Raw genomic sequence first — 15,300 nt, forward strand, 5'->3', positions numbered from 1 at the left:
AATAGCTTGGGTCTTTGCAGGGTTGACTTTAAGGCCAAAACTACGACTCCAACTCGAGATGGTCTCTAAGTCGCCATTTATCGTACAGATCATAGATGGAAGATCTCCTATAACGCCCTGTGAGTAAATCTGAAGATCGTCGGCATAGAGGTGATATTGCGAAGCAAGCTTTGAAGTTATGGAGTTAATAAAAATGGAAAATAACAATGGAGACAACACGCCACCCTGCGGAATGCCAAACGACGTGCTGCACTATGATGAGAGAACATCATCCACCTTAATACGCTGCCCACGACCAAATGCATTTAGTTATTTATCTTTATATATGTATGTTTATGTATGTTAAATTTTTAGTCTATATTGTGCGATAAGTTTATTTCTTCGAATTTGCTGACACCTACTGACATTATGTAAATTTATCAATTTCCGCTACCTTAAGGTTGTCTGGAAGAAATCGCTCTTCAGCGATAAGACCGCCTGTTGTTTACCTTTGTTCGAGTTGCTTCCTAGTTTTGTATTGTTGTATTTTATCTAGGTGTGCAATAAAGAGTATTGTATTGTATTGTATTGTATTGCATTGTAAAGGCGATTGCTACATTTTAGGCTTTGTCCCATGTTTCTTCTGGTGACGACGCAGGTTGGATTTATCACGGCATTTGTAATCACATTCATTGCATGCATAACGTTTTACAACATCAGTGTGTATTTGTTCATGTGCAATAAAGTTATATTTTCGAGCGAATTTTTTATCACAATAACTACACGAATAAGGCTTTTCCCCTGTGTGAACTCTGAGGTGAATTTGTAAGTTAGCATTATACTTGCTGTTGAAATCACAATAGCTGCATTCAAAACGCTTCTCCTCAGAATGTGTCAATTGGTGTTTTTGTAAATCTGACTTTTCCGGACTCTTGAAGTAGCAAATTGTACATTGAAAACTTTTCTCTTTAGAGTGTATAATTTGGTGTTTTAGTAAAGAACTTTGCTGGGTGCACTTGTGGTCGCCTAAATGTGTAGGCAGCCTATAAAATATGTAATAATAAATTACAATACTAAGGGAGTGTTTTTATTTACAAAACAGTTAATGGCGAAGAGTCAGCGAGCAAAACACAAGTTTCTGCAGCAAACTGAGCTTATATATCGGTATATAAATACAAGTTCTCAAGTTCAAAATGGGTTACTTGTGCCACTTTCATCCTGTCTGAGCATAAAATCCTAATAAAATATTTGTTTTAGATTGCACCTTTTAATTGAAACGTACTGAAATAAAAAAAGTAATACTTTTTTTTAATATGTATATTTTCAGGTTTACCAAATATCACATCAATGCGATGAAATAATTTATCAGGAATTTAACTTAAAATGTGATAAGCTTTCAGTGGATGTACTGCTTCCTGCTTCTATTGTTCTCGTGCTCCTTCGTCCCATTGAAACCTCGATATTTACGCATTTTCGTCAATCCGTTTCGATTTGTACACAGGAGCACACATGAGTAAACAACATCGGCTTTTCTACCTCCAATAAAGTTTGCACTGCAAATTCACCGTAAATTCTATTCAATACTTGTATCAAATGATTACGCACTTTAAGTAAAACTTCAGAGGATAGATGACACTTTTCTTCTTACGGCAATTATCCACTTAAACGGTGGTTTCATTTCCACCACGGTCTTGGAAATTGTTAGAATTTAGTAGCTATTAAAAAATCATGAGTTACAAAAACAAAAACAAAAGTATTAAGTAAACAAAAATAACTTAAAACTAATGATAAATAAAAATAAACTAAACAGTATTTACCACAAACTGATGTAAAATAACTTTGTAGTTATTGGTGATTGCAATACCACTTCTTGACATTTATTTTTAAAAATGTTTTATGATAACCCAGTGGTTTTCGAGCAAATGAATCAAAATATTCACCAGCACCAATAAAGTTATTAGATTGTTTTTAATTTTTAGATTCAAGTCAAGACCAACTCTCCAAAAAAAATCATGAGTTACAAAAACAAAAACAAAAACAAAAGTATTAAGTAAACAAAAATAACTTAAAACTAATGATAAATAAAAATAAACTAAACAGTATTTACCACAAACTGATGTAAAATAACTTTGCAGTTATTGGTGATTGCAATACCACTTCTTGACATTTATTTTTAAAAATGTTTTATGATAACCCAGTGGTTTTCGAGCAAATGAATCAAAATATTCACCAGCACCAATAAAGTTTTTAGATTGTTTTTAATTTTTAGATTCAAGTCAAGACCAACTCTCCAAAAAAAATCATGAGTTACAAAAACAAAAGTATTAAGTAAACAAAAATAACTTAAAACTAATGATAAATAAAAATAAACTAAACAGTATTTACCACAAACTGATGTAAAATAACTTTGCAGTTATTGGTGATTGCAATACCACTTCTTGACATTTATTTTTAAAAATGTTTTATGATAACCCAGTGGTTTTCGAGCAAATGAATCAAAATATTCACCAGCACCAATAAAGTTTTTAGATTGTTTTTAATTTTTAGATTCAAGTCAAGACCAACTCTCCAAAAAAATCATGAGTTACAAAAACAAAAACAAAAGTATTAAGTAAACAAAAATAACTTAAAACTAATGATAAATAAAAATAAACTAAACAGTATTTACCACAAACTGATGTAAAATAACTTTGCAGTTATTGGTGATTGCAATACCACTTCTTGACATTTCTTTTTAAAAATGTTTTATGATAACCCAGTGGTTTTCGAGCAAATGAATCAAAATATTCACCAGCACCAATAAAGTTTTTAGATTGTTTTTAATTTTTAGATTCAAGTCAAGACCAACTCTCCAAAAAAATCATGAGTTACAAAAACAAAAACAAAAGTATTAAGTAAACAAAAATAACTTAAAACTAATGAGGAAATGTGTTTTCCTTTTCATATGTTAACATTTTGCTATTGTTTAACTGATAACCCCCCATTTCTGACTGGACTACGGTCATGCACAAGATGTTGGGGGTCATTTCAAATGCGAAACAATGCTATATTACTCTAACTAACTTATATTTCATCGTTATACTGCTAAATGATAAGTATTAAAAAAGAAAGTTCTGAAAACGCGACTTGAAAGTTTGATTCTCAAATATATAGAGAATTTGTAAAAAAATATCAAATAAGTAAAAATATATTTTAGTGATGTTTTCTCAACTGTAAGTAGAATTAGTAATGATATTACTATAAGTCACATGTTTAGAATATTATTTCATTAAAATTATCATAGTAGACATGTGTTTGATTTATGAATACATGTAGGTATATTACAATTTAATATACTATACAAAAAAAGTCTATAGTTTAGTGATGTTTTCTCAACTGTAAGTAGAATTAGTAATGAGATTACTATAAGTCACATGTTTAGATGTTAACTTATGTGTTTGTACAAATTGATTAATCGATACTTTTTAAATATTTTATAACATTTAATTTTTCGGTTTTTACTATGAATCCCTGAAGAGTATGTTACAACGTGAGTGCAAACATTTTCCTAATGCTTTTTTCAAGTGTTCCTTTTTAAAAGCTATTAAAATCTAGTTTCAATACATCGATGTTTGAGTAAGTACTCATGTTTTCGCTATGCTTTAAAAACATACAGTTAAACTTTTTTAGTTAATAAGGAATCATACACAAGCAATTTCATTAGGAATGAGAATAAATCACAAAAACCAATCGGAAAGTCTCTCCATGAAAAACCTAATAATGTGACATAATTAATGTGTGTAAGTTAGTAATGATCCTTATTCCGGATCCCGACGACCAATGGGAGAGCAGCATCTAAATCCAAGGGGTGTGGCCTAATTAATGAGGGTAATTAGTAATGACCCCTCATTAATGATATCAACGACCAATAGGAAAGCGACATCTTGAACCAACACCCCGCCCACTTGGTAACATCAACTAACATAATGAGTCCGACGGTGTGGCTGTTAAAAAAAGGTCATCACCCAAAACCAGGGCATTTTGACCCCCCTCCAGATAGTAGATAGGATTAGTGCGTTCTGGCTCAGCTTATCAGTACTTAAAGTAGTACATGGGCAGTAGTGCGTTCTAGTTCAACTTATCAGTGGTGAGGATTCGTGCGTGCTCAACCTACAGTAAAAGTGTCTGGAGACACTTTTACAGTAGGTTGAATCCAGCTATGAGACCGTTTAATGAAACGACCATAGGGAGAATGATCGAAGGACCGCATCAACATCCCACATAGCGGTTATCTTGTCTTGTCTTCCTTAAGATTCTCGTCATGGGGGATGGTGATGTCAACAAGCATCACCTATTATTATTATTATTATTACTTCATTCGTCACGACATCTACCGTAAATGGTCTGAAACTTTTTATAGATTACATTTTTTTCCAGTGTGATCATAACCAAAACAATCGTATTTAGGTTGTAGGAATGGCCAGGAAATGAGATGAAATAAAACATGTTTCTTACGTGTTTTATTCAGGAATATTTTTATTTTCAATAAATATTATCTATCTGAAAGTAACCTGTTGGTTTTTAGGGTTCCGTAGTCAACTAGGAACCCTTATAGTTTCGCCATGTCTGTCTGTCCGTCCGTCCGTCCGCGGATAATCTCAGTAACTGTAAGCACTAGAGAGCTGAAATTTGGTACCAATATGTATATCAATCACGCCAACAAAGTGCAAAAATAAAAAATGGAAAAAAAATGTTTTATTAGGGTACCCCCCCTACATGTAAAGTGGGGGCTGATTTTTTTTTTTCATTCCAACCCCGACGTGTGATATATTGTTGGATAGGTATTTAAAAATAAATAAGGGTTTACTAAGATCGTTTTTTGATAATATTAATATTTTCGGAAATAATCGCTCCTAAAGGAAAAAAAAGTGCGTCCCCCCCCCCTCTAACTTTTGAACCATATGTTTAAAAAATATGAAAAAAATCACAAAAGTAGAACTTTATAAAGACTTTCTAGGAAAATTGTTTTGAACTTGATAGGTTCAGTAGTTTTTGAGAAAAATACGGAAAACTACGGAACCCTACACTGAGCGTGGCCCGACATGCTCTTGGCCGGTTTTTAAAGATGTATCAGCCTCGTACCAGTGGGCAGCGAAATTAGTGTATGTATATAACTTTATATCGCAACGCCCTTCATTATTGAAAAATCGATAGATCTTATTGTACCGGAGGGTCTGCATTTGTTTTAGCCATCGCTACGTGCCCATGCTTTTTCTGGTGACGATTCAGACTTGATTTATTGTAGAACTTGCAATCGCATTCGCTGCAAGCATAAGCTTTTACTCCAGTGTGAATTTGTTGATGTGCGACAAAATTATGCTTTTGAGCAAATTTTTTATCACAGAAACTACAGGAATATGGTTTTTCACCCGTGTGTATTCTAAGGTGAACTTGTAAATTTGAATTATTCTTGTGTGTGTAATCACAGTAGCTGCATTTAAATCGCTTATCGACAGAATGTGTCAATTGGTGTTTCCGTAAATCAGATTTTTCCGCACTCTTGAAGTAGCAAGTTCTACATTGAAAAGTCTTCTCTTTGGAGTGAATAATTTGGTGTTGTATTAAGGAACTCTGCTGTGTGCACTTGTAGTCGCAATGACTACATTTATACGGTTTCTCTCCAGTGTGTGTTCTTATGTGGCGTCGTATGTCTGCTTTTAAATGGGTTTTATAGTCACAGTAGGTACATCGGTGAAAGGGCTTCTCGCCATGTGACATCTCATGTTTTTGTAAGTCCGATTTCAACCAACATTTAAAGCCGCATTGGCTGCACGTGTATGGTTTGTCCACGTTGTGAGTCTTTTGATGTGTTCGTAAGTCTCCCTTGCGAGTGCTTTTGTAGTTGCAGTGGCTACACTTATATGGCTTTTCTCCAGTGTGTATTCTTATGTGACAAATTAAGTGATCCTTTTTACGGGTCTTGTAGTCACAATAGGTACATTGAAGAATAGGCTTCTCTACATTGCGTGTTTTTGGACGATGTCTCGGTTTTGATGTCGATAAATGAATGCGTTGTATGTGTTTTCTTAAAACAGACTTGGTTGTGTAACATTTGGCACAGTGATCGCAGGTGTAAGGTTTGTCTTTATTGTGATCAGTCGCTACGTGAGTGCGCTTGAGCACAACGGAACGAGCCGACCCAGCCGGACAAACTGAAACAAAAAACGCAAATAAGGCGATGAATAAAGAATAAATAACAAAATAAAAGGGTCGGAGAGAGAGGAACCGCCGGACCATAGCGCCAAGTCCGAGATCACTGCCTTCTGGATCTGACCTTTGATCGAGCTACCTAGCCATGAGTCTCGCGAAACGCTGGTCGAGACACTTTGCTATGAGACCGTTTTTTTTGTCTCCGTCGTGGCTTTTACTCCTCGCTAATTTAAGCAAGGTGAATTCTGCCAATGTCGAGGTGGAAACTTTTGACGTTTTTAAACGAGTGTTCGGTGAAATTTTGATGTAATATTGGAAGGATAGATTGGGAACCTAAAACGAAAAAAAAAAAACAATGTTATGGACGACACAAACAAACACAAAATGACACATATAACACTGTGCCAACATTAGTGAGAAAGAGCGGGAAGCGAATGACAGTTTCTTAAAGCAAGCAACATAGCGGATGGAATAGAGGAAGAAAAAACATAGAAATATATATAGATACAATTTTTGACAATGACTAAGACTGTTTACAGTTTTATGTTATGTACATACATACAATCACGCCTGTATCCCATAAAAAAATGGCAAATAAGGGTGAACGTCAGGACCCCTGGACCACTACAGATATTTGATGTTTAGTACATACTAAAATTTAGTACCTATTTGATACTATTTGGTACCTGATTACATATATTTGGTACCTCCACTGATATCGAAAAATCGAGCGAATAAAGTGGCCAGACATTCTGACGTCAGGATGTCTGGACCATTTTTAGTTTACATAGTTCTAGACAACACTACTAATTGATATCTTAGTCAATATTTACTTTTTTTCAATTTTTTTTGGCGTACCAGAAAAAAGTTATGACGGAATTTAAAGTTGTGAGCCCAGCCGTGGCGTTGAAGTATGTAGCGCCTGTCAAAAGTATAGAGGCAAATCCGCCTGCCCTCCTGCGCGCGTCAACTTAAATAGGAATTTAGTTTTAGGCACTCGCACATCATCTCTACTGACTAGTAGCATTAATATAGTCGAAATGTAAAAGTAATTAGTGTAATTACACAAGTTTTCCATTTTCCTCCTGAGAGACCTAAACACGTGGCAACAATTGGGAAAATTCTAGGGGGGGAAATAGCATAAACTGTTAATTAACAGCGTCATTGGTAATATTGGTATATAGGATGTATTTTGATGGTGTGGACCAGTCTATGGTCCACGAGCTCCGTTATAGGGGTTTAGCATATAAATAAACCACTGCTTTCGGTAACATTTGTTTTTTGCATCGATTAGTGTCAATTATGAATTAAGAATAAATACAAACATCAAATCAATCATCTACTATCAGTACCTACAACCACAATGCCACCAAATCTGCCATACAGCTCTACAGCTGCTGAACAGTCGCAGAAATGACCGGCTGTCAGGGTAAACTGATTTACAAATTTCTCCGCCAGGAGATGTCTCTCAGGGACATGACATGACATTAGACGTTATTGAGACAGTAGGCTGATTTCGTCAGATTTAGCAAGTCAAGACGTAGTCTCGTGGTAATGTGCTTCGTATGCAGATGTTATCAGGTTCGATCCTGGACAACCGTCATACAAATAGGTAAAACGTCATACAAAGAGTAATTGAATCTCGAACTAGAAGAAAATGTGATCCACCGTGCCTTCGTCTAACCCACATTCGCACTATGAAGTATTTATTTATTTATTTTATTTATTTAGTCTTTATTGCACGAAAGAAAAATCTTGCAGTACAAAAGGCGGACTTAAAGCTTTAAAGCATTATCTACCAGTCAACCTGGAGGCTAAGATTGTGACCGGTGCTACAATTACAACAGTAAAATCAAAACAAAGGAAATAAGTATCCCTGACTTGTATTTTAGCAAGGAACACAGAGAGAGACCGTTTACTGAAACGACTACCGGGACAATGAATGGAAGGACCGCATCAACATCCCACAGAGCGGTTAACTCGTAAGTCAAGTTTGGGTACTTACTGGACTTGTCTTTCTCAAGATTCTCGTCGTGGGGGATGGTGATGTCAACGAGCATCACCTAAGATGTTGGTCGAGACTCTTCGCTATGAGACCGTTAGCTGAAACGACTATCGGAACAATGATCGTCGAATCAACATTCCACATGGCGGTTATCTCGTGAGCCTAGTCTAGGTACTTACTGGACTTGTCCTTCTCGGCTTTCACGAGATTCTCATCATGGGGGACGGTGATGTCGACGAGCACGGCCCGGCGTTGCGGTCGATCTATTATCACAATGTCAGGCTTATTGGCTACAAATGCTACAATAGTCCTGTCAGTGATAATAGATCGATTCCAATAGAGCGTGGCAGGACCATTTTCGAGAACTGGCGCAGGTAAGTACTTGTAGTACGGTATTTCGCGGTCCACAAGGCCGTATTGAAGAGCAAGCTGCTGGTGAATAATCCTGGCTACGAGATTATGTCTGTGCAAGTACTCACCGTTAGCAAGATGAGAACAACCGGAGATGATATGCCTGAGTGACTCTCCGGGACGGCGGCATGCCAGACAAATGTCTACCGTACCGTTCTTCAGGACATATTTCCGGTCCGGTAGTTGTTCGTCATCATAACTTCGTCCGCAATTGCACAGGCTAAACCCTCGGTTTCTCTGAAGAAGTCCCCGAATAACCAGTTCACCGATGCGAGCATCACTTATTTTATTATTATTATTACTTACACAGTCACGCCATCTATCGAAACTTTTTATAGATAAAATTTTTTTCCAGTGTGAGCATTTTCAAAATATTCGTATTGAGGTTGTAGGAATGGCAAAGAACTAAAGTGAAATAAAACATGTTTGTACTTTTTATTCAGGAATACGTTTATTTTCAATAAATATTATCATACCTGACCTGAAAGTAACCTATTAGTATTTTAAAGATGTATCAGCCTCGTCCCACAGTGGACAGCGAAATTAGTCTATGACGTCTATGTATATAACTTTATATCGCCACGCCCTTCATTATTGAAAAAGCGATAGACCTTATTAAACAGGAGTGTCTGCATTTGTTTTAGCCATCGCTACATGCCCATGCTTTTTCTGGTGACGATTCAAACCTGATTTATTGTAGAATTTGCTATCGCATTCGCGGCATGCATAAGGTTTTTCACCTGAGTGTAGTTTTTGATGTGCGAGAAATCGTTCCTTTCGACTGAATTTTTTATCACAATAACTACACGAATAAGGTTTTTCGCCTGTGTGTACTCTGAGATGAACTTGAAGGTTTGCATTATACTTGCTTTTGAAATCACAGTAGCAACATTCAAATCGCTTCTCGCCAGCATGTGTCAATTGGTGCTTCTCTAAATCAGATTTTTTCCCACTTCTGAAGTAGCAACTTCTACATTGAAAAGTCTTCTCTTTGGAGTGAAGAATTTGGTGTTTTATTAAGGAACTCTGCTGTGCGGACGCGTAGTCGCAATGACTACATTTGTATGGCTTCTCTCCAGTGTGTGTTCTTATATGGCGTCGTATGCGTTCTTTTATATGGCTTTTATAGTCACAGTAGGTACATCGATGAAAGAGCTTCTCCCCATGTGTCAACTCATGTTTTTTCAAGTCAGATTTCAGCCAGCACTTGAATCCGCAATGACTGCACGTGTATGGTTTGTCCACGTTGTGAGTCTTTTGATGTGTTCGTAAGCCTCCCTTGCGAGTGCTCTTATAGTTGCAGTGCCTACACTTATATGGTTTTTCTCCAGTGTGTATTCTTACGTGACAAACTAAATGATCCTTTTTATGGGTCTTGTAGTCACAATAAGTACATTGAAGAATAGGCTTCTCTACATTGCCTGTCTTCGGGCGGCGTCTCGGTTTTGATATCGACAAATGAATGAGTTGTATGTGTTTTCTTAAAACAGACTTGGTTGTGTAACATTTGCCGCAGTGATCGCAGGTGTAAGGTTTGTCTATATTGTGATCAGTCGCTACGAGAGTGCGCTTGAGCACAACGGAACGAGCCGACCCAGCCGGACATACTGAAACAAAAAACGCAAATAAGGCGATGTCCTATAACACTGTCATACCTCGAATCCTCGCTTTTATGAACTGGCGTTTTTTTTCCTTGTTCCAATTTTTTTTTACATATTCCTTATTTTTTTTTTTTGTCTTTGTAACGCATTCACATTTTTTGCCTTCCAAAATATTTTTGTAACCTGTAGTTTTGACTATCACTTTTTTATACCACGCCGGTGGAAAACAGGTATACGGTCCGCCTGGTGGGAATTTTAGCACTCCATCCAATTATCCTGCCTTTACTAAATACGGTCTTGATCCTTCTTGAAACCAACCTTCATCTGCAATGCTTTTTGTACGGGTTTTGGTTTGATTCTGCGTTCACTGTCCCGCTATTATTAATACCAAAGAGGATCAAGTATTATAGAGAGTTACTGTCGAAGTAAAATGTGTAATCAACTAATCAAAGTGCATAGACTGCCATCTCTTGACACAGGCTTGAAACTTTTGAACCTCAGTGTTGACAATTTGTCCCATATTCTTAGCTTGATATGTGTTAAAATGTCAAATATGAATAATAGCGCCATTTAGCTGAGCGTACCCTAAAGGTGTAATGCCATCTAAGTCACCGTATGTACCTTTTTCTGTATTACCATACAGAAGCTGAGGTACGTTTTTTTCTTAGACTTTATCTGTCTTTACGGAGTTATATATGCCTTTGTTAATACGTACAGCCTGTGTTGACGACCGGTCTGGCTAAGCGCGTAGTGACCCTGCCTGCTACGCCGCGGTCCCGGGTTCGAATCCCGGTAAGGGCATTTATTTGTGTGAGGAGCACAGATATTTGTTCCTGAGTCATGGATATTTTCTATGTATATAAGTATTTGTATATTATGTTTATCGTTGTCTGAGTACCCGCAACACATTCATTTAAAGATAGAAGAGTCTGTTTGGAAAGTAAGAGTCGCGAATTGTATGGGGTCCAATACATTACGCGACTCTTTCTGAACAGACTAAACTGTGTATTAAAAAGGTTTTTTTTTTCTGGAAACGCGTAGATTCAGAGTAAATTTTGAAAGCAATTTGTATTTTTTTAATATGCCCGGTTAATTTTTTTTTTTGGATAAATCTCATGTCTACTCACTGGTGATCTTAAATAATAAATGGGAAAAAATAATGAAAACCTGATTCTCTCAAATCGTAAAATCATGGGGCTCGGTCTAGAATCGACACTCACCATCATTCCACTAACAAGGGATGTCCAAAACATTTGTTCTTCTGATGCGTGACGTATAAACGTTCTAAAAACGTACTAAGGCCTGATTCGTAACGGATTTGTCAAATTCAGAGTGCTTTTTCTTGTATAATTTCTAGCTTACTTTATATATACATTACACCATTCAAATTGCCAGATTCACAAAATTATTATGTTAGAATCATGTTTAAAAGCAATTCTCAACTAACTAGATAGATAAAATTAAAGTGATCGCTGAAAATAATTCGGCGACAAATTGCTGTCAAAAACTTGATTCCTGTTGACGAAACTTGCATTTAAATCATTTTCAACACTACCAGGCAACCAACATTATACCTTATCTGAAAGGCAATTTCTTTACGATTCCTATGAAACAATGATAATGTAGATGAGTCTCCAAATATCCACTTTACTAGGAATTCAGTCGATGCAGTGTCCGTTACTAAGCATTTAAAGCAAAGTAACCACTTTTCGATAAAAAATCTACAACAAAAACTGCTGAACGAAGCTGTTCGCAGATTTTATTTAATAATATGATCTTTCAACTTTATTCTGACAATAGCTGGATATCATCCACCACAGCTATGAAGCCAGCAGCCTGCTAAAGCCAACGCTCTTCAAATCGGGTAAAAAACTTAATTTAACGAAGTCTCATAGTATTCACCTATTAACCGGAATAGGATGGAGTGTCTAAGAAATTCATTCATTTAAATGACACCAACCATAAGCCACCAAAATATTTAAAAAAAGATAGTCCTTGATAGGACTAAAACTAAGAATGTGTCGAAAAACACTGTCGGATGTACGATGGAGGGCATACAACAAAACTTACAACATGAGCGAGGAGAAATGGAGAATGATGAATTTACTAATAAATAATAAATTTTAAATACATTTTAAACACATTATAGAAAAACATACTTTGATTCGGCCGGCTCTGGTACCGTTAAAACAGTTTTGAATTTGACAAATCCGTTACGAGTCAGGCCTTAATAAGAATAAAGATTTTTTTTTCACTTGCACAGTAGCAAAAGTAGCGAATCAAAAACGCTACAGAAGTAACTCACCGATAAACTAAAAGAGATGTGTATTTAATCATAGAAAAGAATAATTAAATAATATATTGTATTGAAATTAAATTTCTATAAAGTCAGTAGTCTGTTAATATTTTTTGATGAATACTCTTGCATGTTAAATTGCATTTTGTTATTTAATGCATGTTAATGATAAGATGTAATGTTTTGAAAAGAAGCGGCATTTCTTGCCGGTCTCATAGTGAATACCCCCCTCCAACTGAGGGGGACTGAAATTTTCTCGAGGCTGAGGCGTAGGGTTAGAGCCGGCGTAGCTTTATTTGACGTTCATATGCGCATTGTAATATGCCTACTTGAAATAAATTTTTCTTTTGTAATATTTCATTTTCATAAACTAATATTTCTGAACACGAACGGTACAGGTGTGTCTATATTTAAAAAAAGTAACTCAGGATGTCCTATACTTTTTGTGCGCTGTTTTACCCGCTTCTAAATATTGTAGCTGTATACGCGTGAGGTATTGCAAACTACTATGTTTTTTTTCTTCTTTTTTCTTTTTTTTTCTGCTAGTGATTCCGAGCCCAACAAAACAAAAATTAGCAGGATGACATTTTGTTTCTAAAAACGCTTTTACAAGTTACAATTTTGTGTACAAACACAATCGTATACTGAAGGACTTTAATTGTTGAGCCATTTAGAGGCCACAATAATTTTGTTATTTCATAGTTAAGCTATGACTTATCCACTGTAAAGTCCAAGAAGCGGATCAACAATTAAAGTCAATGGCCATTCATAATTGTGTAGATGTATAATACAATACCTAATGTCTATGTTAGGTTAATAAGCGGCCAAATATCTAACCCTTCCTTGTTGTCGCTTATTTCACTCAAAATGCATCCAGTCACCGGTTTAGAACTCCGTCCTCGCCGACAGACTCTATTCCTATGCTCTGTCGCACTTTCCACTGCACCACGCTTTAACCCTTCTCAATGACATACTGGCCAGCGACAGCAAACTGGATATGTTTTTTTTTTAGTATGAATAGGTAGACGTTTGACCACGATCACACCTGATGGTAAGTAATTCACCTGTTTCACAAGCACGGAGTCGCAAGTCCTTGCGGTCAGCGCCCGTCACTTGGAGTCTATCACCACTCCAAGTTCGATCCACGTGTGAGCACTATTTTATGTATTTTATGCCATGTTCTTCTAGGCGAAGTAAAAGCCAAAAGATATGTTGGGAGACCATTGCTTCGCTTCAAAGACTGCGCCAAGAGGGGCATGGCAGCCTTTAAAATCGACTACCAAAACTGGGAGAAGCTTGCGGAGAAGCGGACGGAGTGGCGAAAGTGCGTTGGAGATGGTCGCAAGTTCGTCGATGAGACCTGGTTTGCGGCACTTGCTGACAAATGGGAGAAAGACACTATAGCGAAACGTCGCAATCAGTTGCAAGCTTCCCTTGTCAGCTATTTGGCAAAATATGTCGCTCTCGCATAGGTCTCTTTAGTCATCAAAAGCGATGTCTCTCGGACATTGCACCACATTGCATTGCATTGCTGTTCTACAGTTTGGGTTATGTAAAAACTGTTTCACTTTTATTGAATAAATAAGCTGCCGGTGTGAATTTTTCCTTTAATTTAAAAATATTTTTTTTATAAATCGTCTGAAATAGGCCAGTAGTATGTTCCGTCACACTATTTTGTATAATTGTACCATGTTTATACCCTCCTGTGTGTGTTTCAAGTTTAGCTATTAGGCTGTCAATGTTAATTTAAGGAATAAATAAATAAACTCACCCGACTGGCGGTCCTCGGCGCTCGTCGCGTCCGACGCCTCCGAGACTGCACGCTCCTCCACTACAACAACAACTCTGCTTCAGGCCGTTGCTCACATTATAATAATACAGAGCTAGAAACCCGCACACTTAATAGGCTACTCGCCTGTAGCAAAGAGGATCGAGTATTATAGAGTTATTGTCAAAGTAAAATGTGTAATCACAGTGCATAGACTGCCATCTCTCGACACAAGCTTAAAACTTTTGAACCTCAGTTTTGACAATTTGGCCCATATTGTTTGCTTGATATGTGTTAAAATATCAAATATTAATATTAGCGCCATCTAGCCAAGCGCTCCCCAAAGGTGTAAAGCCATCTAGGCCACCGTACCTTTTTCTCTATGGCTTTGAGGTACGTTTTTTTCTTAGACTTTATCAGTCTATTACGCAGTTAAAATAATAGTACATTACGATACATGTATTGTAGTATTGCATGTATTGTAGACTTAAACGTAGGCTTGTTTATGATATTAGCCTAATGAATAATCCAAGTTTGTGACCTCGAGCGCCAAACGCAACTTTGTCAAAAATCGAAAAAAACCGCGAAAAAATCGTTTCTTTTTCAAATTTTGGCGATTATAACCCAAAAGGACCAGTTTTTTTCTAATCTTTTCCAGAAGATTGAGAGTACAGAAGTACTGGTCGTGTTTTAATATTGCCACTCGTTTCGAACTTCCTTTTTTTCGCACTAGTATCGTAATATACTATTATTCCATGCACGAAAAAAGCATTAGATAATTATAAGAAAAACATGGACACAATTATTTTTGAACCCAACTTCTATTTTATAAGTCGGAGAGAAAGATATAAAGTGAATCAGTTGACCGTGGCGTCACTCGGCACAATTTCATATTAATTCTATATTAGAAAATCGTTCAAATTCGTTTTGAGAGTTTTTAAAAAGAAGCTGATTTGACTAGAAGGCAAGTACCCTATTCTAAATGAAGAGAAAGGTTATTTAAAGTCTGCTGTCATATCGTCACTACTTAAAAAAAAACTTGTATCTTCGT

General features: G+C 36.5%; 1 protein-coding gene across 5 annotated transcripts in view; it reads right to left on the bottom strand.

Annotated features, from left to right (window-relative positions):
- LOC125237919 (zinc finger protein 271-like) overlaps nucleotides 1-15,300 on the bottom strand; it is a 28,488-nt gene that overhangs the window by 7,838 nt on the left and 5,350 nt on the right. For 2 of the 5 annotated variants that reach the window (XM_048145157.1, XM_048145160.1), the window contains exon 5: nucleotides 14,253-14,312. In XM_048145157.1, coding sequence (XP_048001114.1) covers nucleotides 14,253-14,312 — 60 coding nt within the window. Of the gene's footprint in view, nucleotides 1-5,082; nucleotides 6,171-8,884; nucleotides 10,192-14,252; nucleotides 14,313-15,300 lie in introns of those variants that run through there. The other 3 variants (XM_048145156.1, XM_048145159.1, XM_048145161.1) reach the window with 3 other exon arrangements.

Source organism: Leguminivora glycinivorella, chromosome 22 (genome assembly GCF_023078275.1).
Source record: "Leguminivora glycinivorella isolate SPB_JAAS2020 chromosome 22, LegGlyc_1.1, whole genome shotgun sequence".
NCBI lineage: Eukaryota > Metazoa > Arthropoda > Insecta > Lepidoptera > Tortricidae > Leguminivora > Leguminivora glycinivorella.